We start from the raw sequence: 22137 nt of genomic DNA on the forward strand, positions 1-22137 counted from the left end.
CTCAGTAGGAGTCTGAACATGTGGAATCTACGCTGGGGCCTAGCCTCTGCCTCCCTTCTCAACCTTGTAACTGGAAAAACCCACCCTTTTCCTAAAAGGCTTGTACTTCCATTATAGGGACCAACATCTTGCTGCATGCCTCTATCTAGTGTGGAAGGCAGCTTCCATCCTCCCCAAATGATGAAACCAGTGTGACCAGCAGCAGGGACGCTCATGGAGGACTCCTCAGGTACCATCACTTTATCTGTATCCACAATGGAAGTGGTACCCATCAGACACTATCTGTTCTCTGCCCTTCAAGCCTTCCGCATCTCCCCAAGAGTTCTGAGGAGCCAGACTTAGGTTGACTCGGTCCTGCAGAACAATGACAAGGAGAATGGAGTTTGCCAAGTTTTCTTTTACCAGGACAAACCGATTTTCAAATTAGGATCCTGTACCATTTATAATCTCGTCCCCTCAGTGTAAGTTCAACTGTTGACTCAGGAAAATGAAGAGTAACTGGGGATGGATCCTGAAGTTTGTAAGTGGTTTCCATATTTTTTTGGCAACAGCAGCAGTTTCCCAGCAGGCTTCCAGGTTTGACACTGCCTTTTGTTTACATTAAGCCACACATTTACCTAACTGCAGTTGGCCAGAAACAGGCTGTCTTCCGAGGATTTTCAGTATCACACGTTGAATTACCCACTAAACCATCACCTCCATTCCCTCATTTAGTTCCTGGCTGCCTATTTCAAAGGATGTCCTCACCCACATTTTTTTCAAAATTTGGCCATTCTTGTATTCAACTGCATTTCCTGCTACTACCATGTGATGAGATACGCAAACCAACTTTAACTTTTAATAAACAACTCAAGTTTTTAGCCTCCTATTCACACTGAGTATATTCTGTAAATTAAAAAATTCTGAGTTCAAAAAGGAACCTCCATTCCCTAGAGGCTAAAGTCTATACACACACAAATAAAAGATTTCAATGTAAATTTTACTATTTTATTTGTGAAAAAACTACAAGCAGAATTCATAAATAGACATTTCTATTTAAAGCAAGAAAATGATAAAGTGGCTTCTAATAACATAGTCGTGCACATGCCAGTAACAGGAATATATTAACATCTTTTATTTGCTAGACAAAGAGCAGTGTCCAATATAAATTTCCCCCAAACATTTAAGACCTGTGAATTTCTGACCAGTTCACAAAACCACCAACTGACACTTTAGCATGAAGAAAAAAACAAACCTAAGACTGTCAGCTCTAAGGACGTTACAGAGCAGAAACTCCCAAAAGCGTTATACAAGCTGTCTTTCTGGGCAAATGAAAAATATAGCTCGTATAATACATTAACAAAAATTCACAAGATTATGTTTTGACATACTTAACAAGCATTCTCTATTTGTCTCCAACAAACAAAGCTAAGGAAATAATGTAACCATCTTTACACAGTAAATTAAGGTTACAAGTCATACACAAGAACAGAACTGCTTGCGCATTAAAAACTGTTCAGCTCCATTGTCATACTCTAAATGTTGGCTCTTAAACCATTTTCGGTTACATACAAGCAGAGGTTATTATATATTCAGCAATTAATAAATTTTCAATAATTTAAGATATGGTAGCTTAAAAAAGTAGACTGAGAATGGTCTTGATAAGGCAGGTGAAACATCTTAGTGGAACTAAACTCACAGAAGCTTCTGCCAATGTTTTAAACGAACTATATTGAAACTGAAAGGTCTGGATTAAAATGTTGTGTGTCAAGATGCTTTTACCCTTTTTTCTTTCACTGCATGACTCAAACAGAGCATGTCAGGTAACTGTGTATGCGCACACACGAGCAATAGTGTGGTGTTAAAACAAATGGAAACTTGCAAGTGTTAACACTGTGCTTTTGTTTTTGTTTTTATAACCTGCTTTCTGTGCCACTGAATACCAAGTATTTCTGGCCCTCCTTTAATATATATTTTTCTAATCTACACTAGTGTTTTTACACACTGCCTACTAGGTGTAGGACAAAATGCAAATGCAGGAAGTTATAAGAATTCCATTTCCAGAATACATGCCTGAGGGATATCATCAATTTCAGAAATTAAAAGCCTCACGGTACCTACCACCTCACGACCTCAATAGAATACACAATGGCAGCTAAAAGACTGGCCCAGTAACATCTGATTGCTGAAAAAAGTTCCAATGTCAGCTGCAGTTTCTATCAAAATGGCAATTTCATCCCACCTGTTCTAAAGTAAGTCTCCCTTCCTTCACCCTTCTCTATTCTTCAATTTTATCACGGAGGCAAAATGAAAAACCAAGACTTTGGCAACCAATTAGCAGCCTATGAGTAGCTGGTTAATTAGCTTTTCCCACTAATCTAGGGGTCCAATCACTTTACATAAAACAAATTTTGAAAATGTTACAGCGTTTCTGAACAAAGTGCATACCAACACTTATTGGTTCAAGAAGCAGTGCAAATTATGAGTTTGGTGATATTTTTTTTCTTTTCAAAAAGTTAATTTAAGAAACTTAGCAATTCCTTACATATCTGGAAAATAAATATGGCTGATTAATTTACCCTCCCTGAGACCCTTAATAAAAGGAATATTAAAACTTTAGAAGGAATGTCTTTGCAATATCCCACTAATATTAAAATGTGGATTTAAAATTCATAGTCAAATCACTATGTATTATATATTCTGATGCTTACAGAAAGCATCTGATTTCCTTTGGTTCATTAATAAATACTTGAAAAATGTATTTAAGATAAGCACAGCTTGCACCCCACATACAAGCATTATTTTAAAAAGAGGGGAACATTGTCCATGCATTTTAGAATGGGACCACAGCAACAAATAGCACTGCTTTATAACCTTTGACTTTGAGAACAAAATTTAAATTATGGTATAACAGTGACTACAGAAGAGTTTTAATGTAAATGTGAAAGGCTACTCAAATCAAGCTGTTAATTTTTTTTAACTTGTTGCCTCCAGACAAAGTTACTTCTATTCTTAAGCAAATTCAGTTTTTCCACACCAAAATGTGGTGCGCCCTTGCAAATCAGCTGCCCTTGCATGAATCCCTAAAGTATGATCAAAGAAGGCAGGTGACATCAAGTTCCCATGCCTGAAAATGACTCTGAAGTCTATAAACTCTGGATGTGAATAGTTAACAGTTAAATAGAAGCGAGACTAAATCCAAACAGAGCAAAACATTTTAAACCTGTGGGGTGTGGAATCATTAGTGGTTTTTGTTTTGTGTGTGTGTTTGCAATACAGTAAAAAAAAGGAGTGAAAAATAAACTTTAAAACAGTCTACTCAAGCTATCTTTATGCCAAGAAAGAAAAGAACACAGGTTCTCAGGAAGTATGAGCTCTCCCTGCAATTCTGGCTGCTGCCACTTCAAACAATGACCACTTGAGTTCTTCCCATAGCAGAGAATTGAATAATGTCTGGACTGAATGTATGGATGATAATCATTTTCATTAAGTAAAACAAATAAGAGTAGATTTCTAAGAAAGAAAAACATGCCCACAATTGAACTGGTAGGGTAAGGGAAAGGAGGGGGCATGAGGCAAACAAATTTCAATTCCAAAACCACCAATGGAATGTCATGGGCAAATTGGAAATAGGGATTTGCTTCTTGTACGGACCAAAAATATTCTTTAGATAGTTTTAACCCTAAAACTAAGAGACAATTTATAGATTTACCCCAGACATGAGTAGGGGTCTGGAAAATGGATGGAATTCAAGTTAGAGAATACCATATTTTTATGAGCGCTTATGTAAGAACGGCAATGTTAACACATAACCGCAAATTTACACGAATACTTGGCATCCCGGAGCTAGCTTAGTTCCCTCTGAATGATAGAACCTCCCAAACCAACCACCTGTGATCCATCAGTTACTCCACTGCAAATGCAGGCTATCCAAAGCAGTCTTTATTTTGAGATCACATTGTTTAAAAATATATATTTTCATATTGTCCAGTATTCTTCAGACAGATGAGAGAGTCGAGTTCCCACGTAGGATGGAACACACTTCAGGTAAGACTGATTCTACTTTAGTTTCAGCTCTTTTGCAGAAGGGACTGTCCCAGATCTGTAACTGTTCGATGTTGTATTCACTTCACAGTGTATCAAGCACCAGCGTTGCCATGGATTGGTTTCAAATAACCCTTTATATATATTTTCATATTTATATATATAGTTATATCAAAACTGATAGTACATAGTATAACTGGAAGGAAGAACTAAACTTAGAAGGATATGCTGAAAGGATGGAGTTTGTGAACACAATAAATAAAAGTCCCTTCCAACCCACCCCACCCAACAAAACAAAAAAACAGTTGTAATGTACATGGAAAATTGTGCACAGCAGTTTTTTTTTGTTTTTGTTTTTATAAAAAGTAGATTCAGAAGCACATCCAATTATAAATGATTGTTAGGAAAAATCATATAAAACAATGGAATACATAAAAGTGTCAGGAGTAATTGTCAGGGTGCGAAATTCCTTGGTGGCCAAGTGCCCATGGCAAGCAGAAATTTTCCTGGCAGCATCACTAACAGGTCGATGTCCACAGAAGATTCTCCAGGGGTGCGAGCAGCATGGGCAGGTGGAGGATTTGAATTTCATACCCTGATCCATAGTTTTCACAATTCCATGTGCAATTTCAGAAAGATTCATCATTTACTGCTGACATGTCGCCCTTTGGAGTGGAGGAGCGGGAGGAGCCTTTGTCTGTGCTCTCCGACCCCGAGCTGCTCTGGTTCTGCTGTTCTGACCCTGCACTGGAGGTCACTGTGGATGAGGATGTGGAGGAAGAGCGAGTCTTTTCCTTAAAGTCTGTGATAATGACGGTGACATTGCCCACAGTTACTGCCAACTGCTGTGCGGTGCTCCTGTCCACGTTTTTCAGTCGGGGCCTGAAAGCAATACCACAGAGGAAGAGCCAATTAAATAAGCTATGAACTAAAAATGATTTCTGGCAGACATTATTAATACACAGAGATTTCATGACACTGTGGCAATGAATCTAGTCACCACACATGCCAAAGCTTTAACACAAAATCTGCTGGAATCTTAGCAATAACAGAAAACACCTTCAGTAAGCAAAGCCTTGGACAACTCCAAAATTATCATCAATTGATCTGTCTCCTGTTCTGACCACAGTGATATAAAGTAGAGTGTGTGTGTGTGTGTGTGTGTGTGTTTGTGGATGAAGTTAATAGTCTCATACTCTACCCCGTCTTAGCCTACAAACCCACAGGCACAAAACCATCTTGAGTTCTTGATTATGAATAAGCAAATCAGAGAAGCACTTAAGTATTTTATTCTAGTTTCAAATACCTTGAGGTGTGATTCGATTCACTGGTCTTTGTTGTAGCATTTGCAGACTGTATGCTGTTTGCTTCGCTAGGAGGATCTTTCAGAATATCGGACTTTGGTCTAAAGAGGGGGAGGTATACCAAGAGAGGCATTTAAAGATACCTTTGATTCATCTGCAAAATAATATACTATACTGAGTTACCCTGGAACTTACTTTGTTTTCTTGTTGGCATTTTTCTTGGTAACACTGGGACTAATTTCCTTGTCTTTCTCAGGTTTCTCTTTGTCTTGTTTCTCCACCTTCTCCTTCTTCTCCTTCTTTGGAGGTGGAGGGGTGGCGTACTGTTGTGCCACTTGCTGTGCCACCAGCTGTGAGTTGATTCGAGGTTTTCTAGAACATTCAAGGAAAGACTTATTTATTTTATGAATATTTCCCTCAGTTTTTTGTCTCTTAATTTCTTAGATATTTTATTACTCTGTATTTGGCACCTCAAAACTCAATTACATGGCGCTTTTTCTACATTACTGCTTCTATGTAGCATGGATGAGTCCATAAAACTTTTCCTCTTTCAAACTCACTTTCTGTACGACTGCCTTTAATGACAAACATACATGCTCAAAGAAAACAGTAAAAATGCCTTTCAGCCAATAAAAAAGAGGACACTTTCTAAGAGTGCTGAGGACACTACTTCCTTTGAGCTGTCAAGATTATATAGACCGACAGCTTTCAAACACTCCTTCCTGCTGCAGGGGGTTACTCTCCTTTTATTAAATGGACACTGGAATTCTCTTGAAAAGAGAATAAAATCAGAAGTGTGATATTCACTCCTCAATCTAATTATTCCGACTTGGTCTGCTCCCCTCTGCTTTGTGACTGGCTTGGAGAACACACATAGAGCAATAAAAGGGATTCATACTAGCTCATAAAGGGATGAAGACTGAAGGTCAATATGAAGAATCTGAGACAATACATTCATTGTATTATCAATCATTATGTCCCCACCCATCTCCAATTGACACTGGCTCTTAACGCTACTGTTTACAAATTTTAAGTGATGCTAAACACTTCTTACAACGCCATGATCATTCAGACTCAAAGGGGAAAGGAAGAAAGGAAAACCTATCTGCTGTTCTGATATAATATTAATTTTCAAAAACAGTCACATCTAGATCAACGAGTACGGCATGATAAGCTCTCCAAGTACAAGGTGGGGAAACAAACACCCAATGATCCATTCATGAGGTGAAACTGACTGGCTGCCACAATGTTATGATCCCCTCCGGGCAGGCCCTAGAACTCCCTTTCCTTTTCCCAGGATAGAGGACTACACAAAATGAAAAACAAACCTAGGAAAAACAAAACAAAAATAAAGCTTCCTTCTTAAATAATTCTGGCATTTTTGGGAAAGAAGATATTCTGGTATTTTTTGGGGAAAGAAGATAAACAAAGAAGAGTTGTTAGATACATGATACAAGGCCCCATTATGTTAAACATGGTTACTGGGTTATTCGAGCACCTCTTGGGAGCAGAATGCTTGCTCCACAACCACATCAAAGTGAGCTGAAGCGTGGAAGGCACTGAATTTGTTCTGAGTGTTTCAGTACTGGTTTGGTGGTAGTGTGGCTTTGCCAGAGAACATACCAACAAAGGTGGAATCTCAGGGCAAGCTTCCCATTGGCCTCCATCAACACACGCCTTGGTCACGGGGTGCCACACCATAAATGCCAGTCAGGTACACCTCAGCCTGGATCACAAATGGCCTCACTTGTCACTGAGCAAGGGATTCAAACACTGATGTGAAGTATCCCTAGAGAGAAAGGGAGGAATGTACTTACTCTAAAGCCTGGTCCCCAAATGTGCAAAGGATCCCACATGAAAAGTAACTTTGTTTTTACAGTTTCTAACAAAGGCAGCAGTAGCCATCTAACACATTCTACTCCTTCAAAGAGAAGTCTTGGGTTGGCCAAAAAGTCCATTATGTTTTTTCCACATGATGGCTCTAGAGTGCTTAGTTTGTCTTTTAACTTCATTCAAAATAATTTTATTAGACTGTACTGTGACAGCTGTTGTGTCAGCATGCATTATAAAAATCAAATTGGTGAATTTTTGTGCAGCCATTTTAAGATATGCAACATTTTTGGTATATGATGCTTTACTATTTCAAGAAAGGTCAAAATGCAACTGAAACACACACACAAAAAGATTTGTGCAGTGTATGGAGAAGGTGCTGTGACCAATTGACCACGTCAAAAGTGGTTTGCGAAGTTTCTTTGTACTACTGACATTTTGGGCAAATAATTCTTTCCTGTGGGGCTCTCATGCATTGCAAGATGTTTAGAAGCACCCCTGCCCTGTACCCACTAGAAGCCAACAGCAGGTGATAGCCAACATACTTAAAGTGTCCAAATTAATGAAGTTATTGGTGAAAATGTGTCTTATTTTACGGAAATAAGTCACAGAGTTTTTGGCCAACCCAATATAACTAAGCTAATACTCACAAAGAAGATTAAATGCCACTAGGAACATTTCACAAGCAATTGCTAGGGACATAACAGATGAGCTGTCTGCAGGGATTACCTAACAGTTTAAATCGAATCCAAGTGCCATACACTAACTAAGACTCAGCCAGGGTTAACACAGTGAATGAACCGTAAAACTACAAAAAACTGCACTTTGATGGAGAATTTCAATAAAACTTTATGTGTACTTTCCTTCAAAGAAACCCAATACAAAAACAAGAGCAGAGATGACACCAGTCTAAGAATATCTTTCAACAGAGACGGTCACAGGTATTCCAAATGCCTGCCCCAGAGAACTCCCAGCTTAATCAAAGGCTCACCCAATCACAGTTAAGAAGAGCTTGTCTGATACTCTAGGACATATTTATGATGTCACTTACTACACTAAATAGCCAATCAACTAACTGTATACTCCTCAATGGCAAGACTGCCATCTCAAGCATCTTTGTCAATAAATCCATCTATTGGATAAATAAAAAACAAACAAACATTGCAGAGAAAGACAAAGTAGGATGAAGATTGAGAAGAGAGGCCCAAGCTTTGGTGATGAGGAGTAGCTGCCAGCTTTCTGAAGAACAAGCCATAGGATCAGGGCTGTAAAAATGATGGAAGTAAACTGCCAGAGGAAACAGAATCCTTCTTTGAGATTTGTGATGTTGAGGTAAAACATGGCCCTATTTACTATTGCAAGGGCTTGAGGGGATTTTTATATGGGAAAGGGAGACAAACTGTGTTGTACACTGAAAGAGGGAGAAAGACAAAGGTTAAGAGATAGGGGTTAATGCATTGGACAAAGGAGATAAAGAACACACTCAACAAAGTCTTGGGAAAGAAATGGGGATACTTTTTTTCTGAGACAGGAGAGGGATACTAGGTAAAAGGGGGTTGTGGGCAGAATACAGAAAGGAGAAATCGGAGAGGAGATTCAGAAACCATACACATTAGAAATGGTGCCTGGTTTGGTGAGCAGCAGGCACTAACAGCAGAAGGGAGAGCTGGTAATGAGCAGAGAGGAAATAAGGTCACTGTACTGGTATCTCACAAATTGCCCTTAATGGTATGAGTGTGGCAAGCTTTATACAAAAGCTCTCAGCTAGCCAGACATCACGCTTATCCAGAGTTGATTATTCTCTAACGAGGCCAGTAGGCCAAGGCTATGGGTATTCTGTGGACAATGGGTAAGTCACCCATCTGCATGTCTCTGCTACTGGCATTCTCTAACACTTCAGCAAATACACCCTCAGAATTCTTCAGCACAAGAATCACAATCCAGTATCTGTAGAACAATATCTACATGTACAAAAGGTAAATTAAGAGCTATAATTCTTAATATGCAGCATGTGTGCACAACTACATGCATGTTCTCATGTGTTTCTAAGAAAATGAATTTGACTAGAATGGTTAGCTGGGTATTCCTCTCTTCTGATGGTCAGCCAAAGCAAAATTTCACAAATGAAAAGGACCCAAGGTTATAGTTACAAAAAAACATGGGTTGCTTGCCAAATCCACTGTGTTGTCAAAAATTATTGCTGTGTTCTAAATGTCATATGTCTCTATCCTAAGTAACAAACAACATAACTCAACCTTTCTCCATAAACGAACCTCAACAACAGATGAACACTTATTATTTTAATTATTACAGCTGCTTTTTCATGTTTATTCCCCCAGGGTCAGGGAATTGCAGATGAGGTAGGAAAATACACCTATTAATTTTGAAAAGGCACACAGTGTTTCTGAACAAAGAGCATACCAACACTTACTGGTTCATAAAGCAGTGCAAACCTCTTGGAAGCGGCAGGTAAAGAAAACTAGAAGGGCCTCCAGTGTGAGACCTCCCACAAGGTCTCCTGTTCTTGCAAGGAAGGTGCAACGGTGTCCGAACTGTTCTGGCAGTTTTTCCCATCTGTTCCCTCCTGATTTCTAGGCTAATACACTCTGACCATGTGACAGAATGGAAATGGCCAGTGTGCAGTAATAGAGCTACACGCACTTCACTCCCTTGGCGCCAAGCCAGCTAGCCCCCAAAGCAGACGTGACAAACTGCGCCTGAAGTTGGAGAAGTATAGTTGACTCACAGGAGGCACAGGACAGGCACACATCCTCTAGAAGAGGAATTTTTATCCCCATTTTAAATACTAAGAACATGGAGAAGCAGAAAGATTAAGAAACTTACGTTAAGTGGTTGAGGTGAGATTTTTAACCCAGATCCATCTGGACTCTCCATGGGCTTCTCTTACAAAGATAACAGCAAATGAGTCTCTCCACCTCCAAAAAAAGCCCAGACTTGTTTTTATGCATGTTTGTGTATACAGGGGGAGGGGGTAAGTAAGAGTGATGTGACTCCAGCACAGGGTACTAGGGATGAAAAACCCAGGTCATTCCCAGGCTACACTTTAGCTCAATACCACCCAAGAGCCCCATTATCCTCATTAGTCTCACCACCTTTCCTGTGGCAAGGAGAGGACTACTGGGGTGTCCTTAAGGGAAGGAGCCTGGAAGAATGTTTTCCACTGCCTTTGGAACAACTGCCTATAAGGAATGAACCCTTATCATGATATTTAAGACTGCTTATCAGTGAGAAATACTCCCCACTGATTAACACTGCTCAATGAAGTCTTCTAAGTGTCACCAAACGAAGTGTAAATAGCATGTTTAATTGGCAGATTTTCAATGTGCTGTAGAAAGTCAACTTTTTGATATAGAGCTGAGAGCCTGGATTCTCCAAAATTACCTACGTGTGTCAACTAACACAGCTTAAGTAAGCAATTAACAGACTCAGATACAGAGACCAATTTGAAGGTTGTCGGTTGAGAGGGAGGTTGGGAGACTGGGTGATAAAGGTGAAGGGACTATAAGTAAATTGGCAGTTACAAGAGAGTCATGGGAATGTGAAGCACAGCATGAAAATATAGTTGATAACATTGTAATAACCATGTATGGTGTAAGGTGGGTACTAGACTACTGTGGTGATCACTTCCTAAAATACATAAAATGTCCAATCACTATGTTGTACACCTGACACTAATATAATGTTGTATGTCAACTGTAATTAAAAGATAGAGTATTTTTAATGGATAAATTGTTTTAAAATTATTTTCTAGATCTGTTGCTACTTCAGTAGCATTTACAAATGAAAATCTGTTGTGAAATTGCAATAATAGACACCATCAGGAAAACATGTTTATTTATTTGCATTTAAACAGCTAATATTTCAGAAAAGTCTATTCCATAAAAAGAGAAGTAAATATTTATCTGGGTATACCTTAATTTTTAAAGAAGAAAAATTTTCAGAGTTTGAGCATACATGAATGAATGAACACAAGGGAGAACACAAAACAGTATGTTTTAGGATTGCTTTGATATGTATGCTTGTGCTACTTGGGGAAGACAGGCAAGCCGTATTTTTTCTCCCATATACCCTTTGCCTTTTTCACTTGTGCCCTCAGGGGAACCTGAGATCTTACCACTGGTTTCTCATGTGCTTCTCTGTCCCCCACCTACCACAAGAGCAACAAGGCCAAGACATGTCTTTGTTGTTGTTCAGGCAGCAAAGAGCTGGAGTCACCTCTTGACAAATCCTATCTTTTCCTTGATTATGTCCAGCTCTTCTTAAATTACCATTTGTGCATTTTGCCCACTTACAGAATTCTGCTTGGTGTTTCACTTTTCAATTAAAATACTTCAAAGGCCCCGAAATCAGACAACTCATCAAAGAAAAAAAAGGTGTGTGTGTGTGTGGGGGTACTTGACAACTTACAAAACATCCTCAAGTCAGCTTCCATTGACTTTTGAGTTCTTTGGACATTGCCTTTACAACTCCCCAACCCCTGCCTTGCCTTGGCAATCTGTTAGTTGAAGAATTAGCAATTGCAAAGGCTTAAGAACTCTGTGAATGCCCTTTCCCCTCAGCTCACTCTATCAGGAGCCGGATTCTTCAGGATAGATCACAAGGAGCCTCTCCAAGGTCCGTTCTCCTGTCCCTGCACTCAAAATGTCATTCTATACACGGCATTGGTCTGCCTAAGATGGATTTTTACCCACCCAACAATAACTCAGTTTTTCCATTACTGATGCCCCAAACATAATATACCAGCTTGGAACAAAGCAAAGTACTCTGTGCATATCCATTATTCAGTTTTTGAATTCAGTTTTTAAAATGTTTTTGTCAACACCTGCTGACGAAAACATTTTAAAAATAAAATGGCAGTAACAGTAAATACAACCTCAGGGAACTGAATAGGCCAAATGTGTAAAAAGGTGCTTTATAAACTGCACAATTTTTTTCTTTGCAAAGTACCCTGTTAAAGCCACAATGAAGTTAATAAATGAGATCTTTGTTTGAACTAGTCTGTGTACAGTAATGTATTTCAAGTTGTAAACAATCAAACTGCAAACACATTTGCAAATTAGTCAACATTTACATTTATCTCTAAAGCAATGTAAGTGTCAAGTATCAGACTCTGTCTATCCCAACAATACCCAGCACTAAACATGAATGGCTCCTGGTTTTGATAACTAATTCAGAAAAGAGGCCTACAAGAACTTGTTTTCTGTTCATTTTATCCACCTCGCACACTCTTTCTATTTTTTCAATACCAACGATAATGTAGAGGAAAAAATGCTGTAAGCAAAACACAGAAGTTAAGAGTTCTAACTCCAACATTAATAAACATGAGACCCCACGTCAGATAGGTATGAGATTATCAGGATGATCACTTATGTCTGATTGCTGGAGTGTATACCTGAAACTAATATTGTATTGTCAACTGTAATAAAAAAATTAAAATGACTTAAAAAAGAAATCACACACAAAAATAACCATGACACCTTAAAATGTAACATAACACTTAAAAAATCTAGAAATGTATAAAACATACTTAAGCAGGCTACTAAAAGGGCTCTTTCCCCTCCATCTTTAGTTTTTATTAAATGACTAATGTGCAACTTTATCCTCAACAATTCTAAAAGATAAGTTAGACAGCCACTAAAATAAGAGAGGGTTAACAATCAGACCAAAGAGAATCAGAATCCCTGGACTGTTATCAGTCTGATATTCTTTCAGCTGCGCCATACCAGGCTGAGAGCTTTTTAAGAAAAGGGTTTTAAATACCTTAAAATTTTCTGTACCTTTTTCATATCCGCTGTGGTATTACTAAGAATCACCAATCCAATGTAGAATAAGTAACAGATGAAATATGGTAGATCATTTGGTTTACAAGTAAATTCCCAGGGAGTTTCTTCTGATAAGTGCTTTCTTTGTCATTATTTTAGGGGACTGATAATCTTTATAGAAATCTGCTTAGCTATGGGAAGATAAAACCACACAATAGCTCCAACCTAATTCTTCCCTGACGGCAGGAACATAAGACCTTACACTAGTTGTTAGTCCCTGGTGTAGGTCTATGCCCGCACTACTCCAACCTGCTGGCTTTGCTCTTGAAAGATCAGTCAGTACTCGTGGCCAGACACTGCTTTTACCACAGTGTCTGGCCATGTCACACCAGAGTTATAAGGACTCTAAGTGACTTGGTGATCCTCAGTGAAGACAATCATCATACAATGGATAATTTAAAAAGTCAGTTGTCACATAACTTTGCCAGGATCAGAGCTTGCACAGAATTAATTTCCCTTTGATACCCAAATAGCATCTCTTCTTGCCATTATTTTCTTTCCCAAAAAAGTTTTTTCTCTCATGTAAACACCTGTCTTCATGAAATTTCTCAAATCCTTTGGCTCATATTCTAGAATGAACTACTGGGTGAACCTGAAGGGATCTTAGTTTGCATTCTAGGTTATTCTTTCTCACCAGTACATATCCTTGACTCAGGAGAACCATTCTGTCTGTATCAGCGAGCAACATTTTCCCTCAACTCTGACTCCATCTGTCCAATTAAAAAAACAAAACTAAACTAACAAAACAAGAAGAGTTCCAGTCAAGGTGGAGGCATAGGTAGAAACACCTCACTCCCTCACACAACCAAAAGAAGGATAACAACCAATCTAAAAACAATTAACAACCAGAAGTGCCAGAAAACCAAACTGCATGGAACTCCAACAACCATGGAATTAAAGATACTTCACCCACACTGGCAGGAGTCCAGCAACCAAGCAGAGGGAATGCGCAGACGAGGCGGGGCTGGCTAAGAGGATTCACCGCAAGGGAGCAGACTGCATGGACAAGGCATAGCTGGCTGAACAGGAAACTTACGACTCAAAGCTAGTGGTACACTACTGCAGGGGTTTCCACAGCAGGAGAAACTCCCAGTCTCACATGAGAGTTCATTGGAGCAAGTGAGCTACATTGTTCCCTCTCTGATCCCATGCCCACAGAGTGTGTCACAACGCAGCAAAGAGGGTTGCTTCATCTGGGTGAATACCTACGGCCCCACCCCTCACAATATAACAAGTGCACCAAGACAAAGAAATACAGCCCAAATTAAAGAACAGATCAAAATTCCAGAAAAAGAGGTACGTGACAAGGAGATAGCCAACATATCTGATGCAGAGTTCAAAACACTGGTAATCAGGGTGCTCACAGAACTGATTGTGAGCTCGGTTACAAAATGAAGAAACAAATGAAGCTCACTCAAAGTGAAATAAAAAAAATATAGAGAGAACCAATAATGAAGGGAAGAAAATGGGGATTCAAATCAATGATTTGGAACAAAAGGAAGAAATAAACATCCAACCATAACAGAACGAAAAAACAAAAATTAAAAAAAAATGAGGAGGCTTAGGGAATTCTGGGACAACTTTAAGCACTCTACCATCAAAGTCATAGGGGTGCCAGAAGGAGAAGAACAAGAGGAAGAAGCTGAAGATTTATTTGAATAAATAATGAAGGAGTACTTCCACAATCTGGCAAAGGAAATAGACTTCCAGAAGTCCAGGAAGCCCAGAGAGTCCCAAAGAAATTAGACCCAAAGAGGAACACGCCAAAGCATTTCATAATTACATCACCCAAAATTAAAGATAAAGAGAGGATCTTAAAAGCAGCAAGAAGAAAGGAGACAGTTACCTACGAAGGAGTTCCCGTAAGACTACCAACTGATTTCTCAAAAGAAAGCTTGCAAGCAAGGGGCTGGAAAGAAGTATTCCAAGTCATGAAAGGCAAGGACCCACATCCAAGATTACTCTATCCAGCAAAGCTTTCATTTAGAATGAAGGGCAGATAAAGTGCTTTCCAGGTGAGGTCAAGTTAAAAGAGTTCATCACCACCCAGACATTATTATATGAAATGTTAAAGGGACTTATGTAAGAAATAGAAGATCAAAAACTCTGAACAGTAAAATGACAACAAACTCAAAACTATCAACAACTGAACCTTAAAAAAAAAAGAAAACAAAAACTGAGTAAACAACTATAACAGGCACAGAATCAANTCATAATTACATCACCCAAAATTAAAGATAAAGAGAGGATCTTAAAAGCAGCAAGAAGAAAGGAGACAGTTACCTACGAAGGAGTTCCCATAAGACTACCAACTGATTTCTCAAAAGAAAGCTTGCAAGCAAGGGGCTGGAAAGAAGTATTCCAAGTCATGAAAGGCAAGGACCTACATCCAAGATTACTCTATCCAGCAAAGCTTTCATTTAGAATGGAAGGGCAGATAAAGTGCTTTCCAGGTGAGGTCAAGTTAAAAGAGTTCATCACCACCCAGACATTATTATATGAAATGTTAAAGGGACTTATGTAAGAAATAGAAGATCAAAAACTCTGAACAGTAAAATGACAACAAACTCAAAACTATCAACAACTGAACCTTAAAAAAAAAAGAAAACAAAAACTGAGTAAACAACTATAACAGGCACAGAATCAAGAGAAATGGATATTACACAGAGTGTTTTTACTGGGGAGGGTGGGGAGAAGAATGGGGAGGAGGTACAGGAATAAGAAGCATAATTGGTAGGCACAAAATAGATGGGAAGAGGTTAAAATGATATAGGAAATAGAATTCAAAGAACTTATACTTACAGCCCATGAACATGAATGGGGCAGGGGGGTGTAATAATGGAGAGTTGGGGGATGCAGGGCATAGTAGGGATAAAGGGGAAAAAACAGAAAACTGTAATAGCATAATCAATAAAATACACTTAAACACACACACATGCACACTCCATACACACAAAAACTCCCCCACAACCAGGTCATCCCCTTTCCCCACGTATCTTTCCTCCTGTCATCTTCACAAATGATAGGGAGGGTATGGACTTTGAGTTAGGACAGCCTCTGGACTTTCATCCAGGTTCTGCTACTAAACTCAGTTAAATTACTTGAAATGGGAATGGGGCCACACCTAATTCAACAGACTGAAGTCAAGATTAAATTAGGTAGTGTAGCCCTGGTTGGTGTAGCTCAGTGGGTTGATCACAGGCCTGTGAAGCAAAGGGTCGCTGGTTTGATTCCCAGTCAGGGCACAAGCCTGGGTTGCAGGCCAGGTCCCCAGTAGAGGACATATGAGAGGCAACCACACATTGATGTTTCTCTCCCACTCTTTCTCCTTCCCTTCCCCTCTTTCTAAAAATAAATAAAAAATATTTAAAAAATTAGGTAGTTTACTTAACTCTTGTCATAATACGTGTACACAGAAAGTATAGATATTCAACAAAATAATTTCTCTTAAAAATAAATATACACACTTCAATGCACTTTTCCAGCTGTGGATGCATACACCACCCTTTCTCAACCACTAGGAAGTAAAGATTTTTAAGTGCAAGAGGCTGGTAAGCCTTCCTCCAGAAATGGTTCTACAGGCAGATATCCTTCACATTAGCTTCCTGAAGTTAACTATGTTGTGTAGCAGCAATAGCAGCACTAAAGATCCTCACAGACATAACTGCCCATTTTTCTGCACATTTTGGTATGACAGAATTTTGGTTTTGCAGCTATTCCTTTTAAAAGAGGATGCCTTTAAGAGGCAACCAGACTTCAACTGTACAATATACACAGCACTACACACACACCAGATACAATTGGCTGCAACAGAACAAACATATCATTCTTAATTTAATAAATAGCACAATCTGAAATGTTCAACTCTAGATTCAAAATGATCATTTTTCAAATGTCTCTTAGGCCCTGAAATCACACTTAGTTAACATGTAATTAAGTGCAGTGCACCACTAAGCGAAGGCACGGCAACTTTTCTGCAACTCAGGAACATATATTAAGTAAAAGGAGGTACAAGTGGTTTAGATTTTTTAAAACAAAGTATCTATTTTTATAAGCCAACCTGGCAGCAACAGACAGACACCTCAGCCCAGTGGTTCTCAGAGTGTGGTTCAGAGACTCCCAATGGTCCTCAGCACCCTTTCAGGACGGGTCTACAGGGCCACACCTGCTTCCATAATCATTTTATTTTCCATAACAATTCTAAGACATTACTAGCCTTTTATTTTCCAAAGACTACATGTTATCACTGGTCTGACAGGCAATAAAATTTATGTTTGTATATTCTTGTGTTTTAAAATTTTCTCAGTTTTAATCTCTGATATGGGATGCATTTATAGATACAACTGACAAAAGCAAAAGTTCCCTGGGGTCCATAATAATTTTAAAAGAGTGTAAGGGATCCTCTGACCAAAAAGCTTGAGAACTGCTACCCTCGGTAATGCCAAACACTTCACTGTGCAAGTTTGCTTCATCACAGGAAGAGACTTTCTTTAGAGGGCTTAAATCCTTTCTCAGCAAAACTTCTAAAAGAAAACATGAAAAGCAGCCTCACCTTCAACTGCAGATTAAGAAAACATTCTGGGGAAAAAAATCAAACTTAGTAAGCACTAGAATAACTTTCAAGAAGTGGGCTTAAGGTATTTCAACCAAGGACTATATATAGATCTTGCTTCCTTCCTTTTATTGTGGTCATTCAAAATGTCCCATAATAAATGTGCCCTTTAGATCTCCCACAGCTTTTATACAAAACCAAGCCCACTGAAAAAGAACAAATAATTCTGACCAAATCCTCAGCAAGAAAAAGACCTATGATAAACATTTAGTCTGAATAGTGTTGTATTTTAGGGTCACTGTCTATCACCCCTACATCCTCATTGTCCGTTTTCCTCCTAGTCCAGGAACTAAACACCTTCCTCAATGGACAACACAATGTCCTATCTGGTCATTTTTCATCTTCCCTCTAGTTATCTTACATGGTACTACTGAAGCCATAGGTCTAAAAAAGAAAGTTTAACGCTTATTTCTCTGCTTGAAACCTTTGCTACCAACTAAGGCTTACAGAGGTAAATCTTAACTTCCTAGCTTGATCTAATAGGAATCCTCACAATTTGGTTTCACCATTCCTCACCAGCTCACCTTTCCTCTACTCACCATCCCAGGCTGCTTCTGAGCTGTAGTTCAAGCCACACCAAGACTTCATCTTTTCAAAAGATACTTTACCATTCACTAATCTGACGATCCCTAACATTTTTACATCACCTGCAGAACCCACACCTACTTCAAAACCCAGCTCAAATGCCACCATTTTCCCAATTTCTCCTGCCAAATAACAGTTTGAGGCCAGATCTGAGGGGCTTCCCATACCATCCTGACATACTTCTGCTACTTACTGTTCTATATTAAATCACCCTGTTTATCTGTTTCTGCCTACTCGATTATGAACATCTCTGAGGCAGAACTGACCCTTTGTACTTTATGCTATACTTCCCAAACCTGCTTCAAAATGATCACTTGCTTCCTGACAGTAGCTCGCTTGATGCTGGCTGCAAGGATGTATGTCCTCTGTATAAGGTGGTGCAGGCAGGAGATGCTGCATCAGCATGTAACATCTTATTGCATTACAATGCTGTACTTAACAGTCTCTCTGGGCCTCAGAAGTGAAGGTCTTTGTATAACTCATCTTTTCTACTACCATTCCCCAGCAAAAAGGCTAGGACATAAAAGGGTACCAATGAATACATCTAACGCAGAGACAGAAGAGCTCCCAGTTTAAAAGAGGGGGGAAAAGTAATAGAATGCTTCCTGTAAGCAGACACTGTATTGAATGTTCTACATTTTCATAACTTTCTGAAATTATTGAAGGAACCAAAGTCTAAAGGTCCAACGGTGAAAAGAAAGCTCAATAAAGTAGAGCTTAACCCAAGTCTATGCTCTTTGCACTAATCCACACTGCTCACCCAATGAATCTTAAGAAGGGAAATGAACTGAAGTCAATGGAAGCAAGGAAAACAAGCTGTAGCAAATGAGGACTAAAAACAGGTCTCTGAATTTGCCAATCAAGGTGTTTCTCTTGTGTTCCTTCACTAGATTACACATGCACCCATTACTCACGCACCTCTGCTCCTACCTGAACTATCCCTGAACTACTTTAACATATCCCAGCTACACTCACAACCATACAGGTATGAAAAAAAAGCAGGCTTTGGTCTCTCTCTGCCCCCCCTTTTTTTAACCAGCTAGGTCCGAGGACCTAGGACAAAATTCTTTAGAAGTCTATGTCCTTCAGAAATGCTCTTGGTCTTTTGTTTCCCCAAAGTAAAAAAAGATCTATGGGTAGAAACAACTGACTGCTCAAAGCTTACTTTACCCCAGAAAAACTACATTATCACAAGAGTAAGTACTGTAGCATCAAGTGGGGGAATCTCACACTATTAACTAACAAGTCCTCTAATTACAAAGATATACCTAAATCCTAAGCCTACACAAAGGGATATTTGGATAAACTGGGATGGTAGCATAGTAGAGACGTGCAAACATCTGCCATCGTTCCGATACCAGAAGTTTTAAGTCGGTATCCCATTCAATTACGTATCTCCCTTTGGTATCCAACTAAGCCAATCTGCAATGCCTTGTAATATATGTGCAACAAGGTAAGGATCTTATTATGTCCCATAAATGACTTTGAAATGTCTTTGAAAAGGACATTTCCCTCTTAAACTAAGTTGCTACAAATTTACTTTCTTCAAAAATCTTGAATGTTTGACTTACTAACTTGCAAAGATAAAACAGATTTCTCTAGTGCTTTTCTAGAATTCTGAAAATAAATTTTAAACATTTAATTTTTAACTACAATAATTTCAGAGCTCCTATATATCTCCTCACCCAGTTTCTAATGTTAACATCTCATATAAAATAGTATAATTATCAAAACCAGAAAAGTACCACTGGTTTAGTTTACAATACTGTTAACTAAATTGAACACTTTTTAAAAAACTCTCACCAGTTTCCCTATGAATGTCCTTTCTGTTTCAGCATCATGTATGTCTAGGCTCCCACATCACATTCTGTCCTCATTTTATAATCAAGATTATTTATTTATTTATTTTTAGAGAGAGGGGAAGGGAGGGAGAAAGAGAGAGAAACATCAGTGTGTGATTGCCCCTCATGTGGCCCCCACTGGGTACTTGGCCTGCAAACAAGGCACGTGCCCTGACTGGGAATCGAACCAGCGACCCTTTAGTTCGCAGCCCACGCTCATTCCACTGAGCTATGCCAGCCAGGGCTGTCCTCATTTTTTGTTTCCTGTCTACAATCGCTCCTCAGACTGTCTTTAAAAAAAAAAAATCCTCACCCGAGAACATGCTTAGAGAGGGTAAGGGAAGGGGGGGAGTTGCAGTGCGCACACCAGGGGGTGGGGTGGGGGGAGAGATATCCAACTGTTGACTCTTGTTGGTGCCTCAGTGGGGGTCCAAACCCACAGCCCAGGCATGTGCCCTGATTGAGAATTGGATCTACAACCTTACATTTCACAGGACAGTACCCCAACCAACTAAACCAACCTAGCCACACCGGCCAGGGCATATCTGATATTTTCTTATGGTCAGAATGAGGTTACACATTTTAACAATAACACAGCAAAGATGTATGCCTTCTTAGGTGTTTTTCACAAACTACACTATCACAAGAGTAAGCACTGTGGCATCAAGTGGGATATGATTACCAAGAGGTTCATGATATTTCTATATCTTACTACTGGTGATGTTAACCATGATCACTTGGCTACGGTGTTGTCCGTCAGGTTTCACTTTAAAGTTACTATTCTTTAAATAAACATCTCAGAAGAGACATTTTGAGACTACATGTATAAATATGCTATTTTCCCTCAAATGTTCTACAAAAATTACTGCTGTTCTTTGTTTTATTGTAGCCTAATGGCCATTTTCTAGTTCCTCCTTTCCAACTCCATTTGCTATTTGAAAATTCTTATGTAAGAGCTGTCTCTGCTCTATTTATTCATACAATTATCTGTGTGTATAAATTCATGATTGTTTTACCCTATAAGTTAACTTCCAGTGGTACTGAAATGGGGTAAGTAAGACCAGAGATTGTTGGAGAACAGGGGAAGACCCCAGTCCAGAGGAACTCCAAACTGGCACAAGAGGCTGTTCATCTTACTGCCAGGAGAAGGCAGTGGGGAGAGAGCTGCCCAGACAGCAGTCTGAAGCTGCCTGCCTTCTCTAAAGGGAGGAGCCATTGGAGCAGAAAGTTCGCTGGAAGCAAACTGTAAACAAAAGCAACTCCCCCTTACTAATAAACATGGTGGCTGGAGGAGGGGAAAAGGCAAATTTAGCCAGCACTGGCCCTTACTGGTTGAAAAGCTGGACATTCCCCCTTGGCGTCTGAAGCACATGGAATTCTGGGAGTGGACTTTTACACAGCAGGTGGGTAGAGGCTCCCTATCTTGGCTTCTTGGGCTATTGCTTTGCCCTGCAAGGGAGCACGGACAGGGGAGCTTGTAAAATCAGCAGATGCTGGGCCCACATGGGGCTTAGGCCCCGCAAGACTGGAAGCCAGCCAGTCCCTCCAAGGAGGCAGAGTCCCACGCTGGGATACACGCCTCACTGGGCCCTAAGACAGCGTTGGAGCTGCTGCTCCAAGAGAATGGTGACTCTGAAACCCACAAATGCATACCCCGGAGAGGATGGAGACCTGTCTGCATAGCTGAATTAGGCTCTAGAAGGACAGATAAACAATAATGAGGAATTTCTGATGTGGCTTTGGTTAGCGATCTTTTTGGGAATAAGACAGATTTTGTGTATTGCAGTAGAGCAGAGCAGCTTCATTCAGAAGCAGGAATGCTCCCAGGCTCCTCAAATTGGAAACCCTGTTAATAAAAACCTATTTCCTTCCACACAAATCTCTGTGTTATGTGTATACATAGCAACAAGTGGCCAGACCCCATGCTGCCTGGTTACACTACCATTATTTATTTTGTGGCTCAAGTTGCTCCACTGGAGCTACCACCAGGAGCTCTCCCTTCAGGTTGAGGTCTTTTAATAGGTCCCATTCTTTTTTTGTTTAGCCCTTAGAATTGAAAAATTTTTAGAAACAAATAATATTCTTTAGGCTATTTTACA

The 22137-nt window shown here is 39.5% G+C and overlaps 1 protein-coding gene across 1 annotated transcript in view; it reads right to left on the minus strand.

Annotated features, from left to right (window-relative positions):
- Nucleotides 1–973: 973 nt before the first annotated feature.
- RYBP (RING1 and YY1 binding protein) overlaps nucleotides 974–22137 on the minus strand; it is an 86187-nt gene continuing 65023 nt past the window's right edge. Inside the window, exons 3-5 of the mRNA XM_037040968.1 lie at nucleotides 5523–5699; nucleotides 5330–5428; nucleotides 974–4905 (exon numbers count right to left, since the gene is read on the minus strand). Of these exons, the coding sequence (XP_036896863.1) occupies nucleotides 4653–4905; nucleotides 5330–5428; nucleotides 5523–5699 (529 nt within the window). The 3' untranslated portion in view covers nucleotides 974–4652. The remainder of the gene's footprint in view (nucleotides 4906–5329; nucleotides 5429–5522; nucleotides 5700–22137) is intronic.

Source organism: Sturnira hondurensis, unplaced genomic scaffold (genome assembly GCF_014824575.4).
Source record: "Sturnira hondurensis isolate 20B ecotype Veracruz unplaced genomic scaffold, ASM1482457v3 Scaffold0002840, whole genome shotgun sequence".
NCBI classification, from domain to species: Eukaryota; Metazoa; Chordata; class Mammalia; order Chiroptera; family Phyllostomidae; genus Sturnira; species Sturnira hondurensis.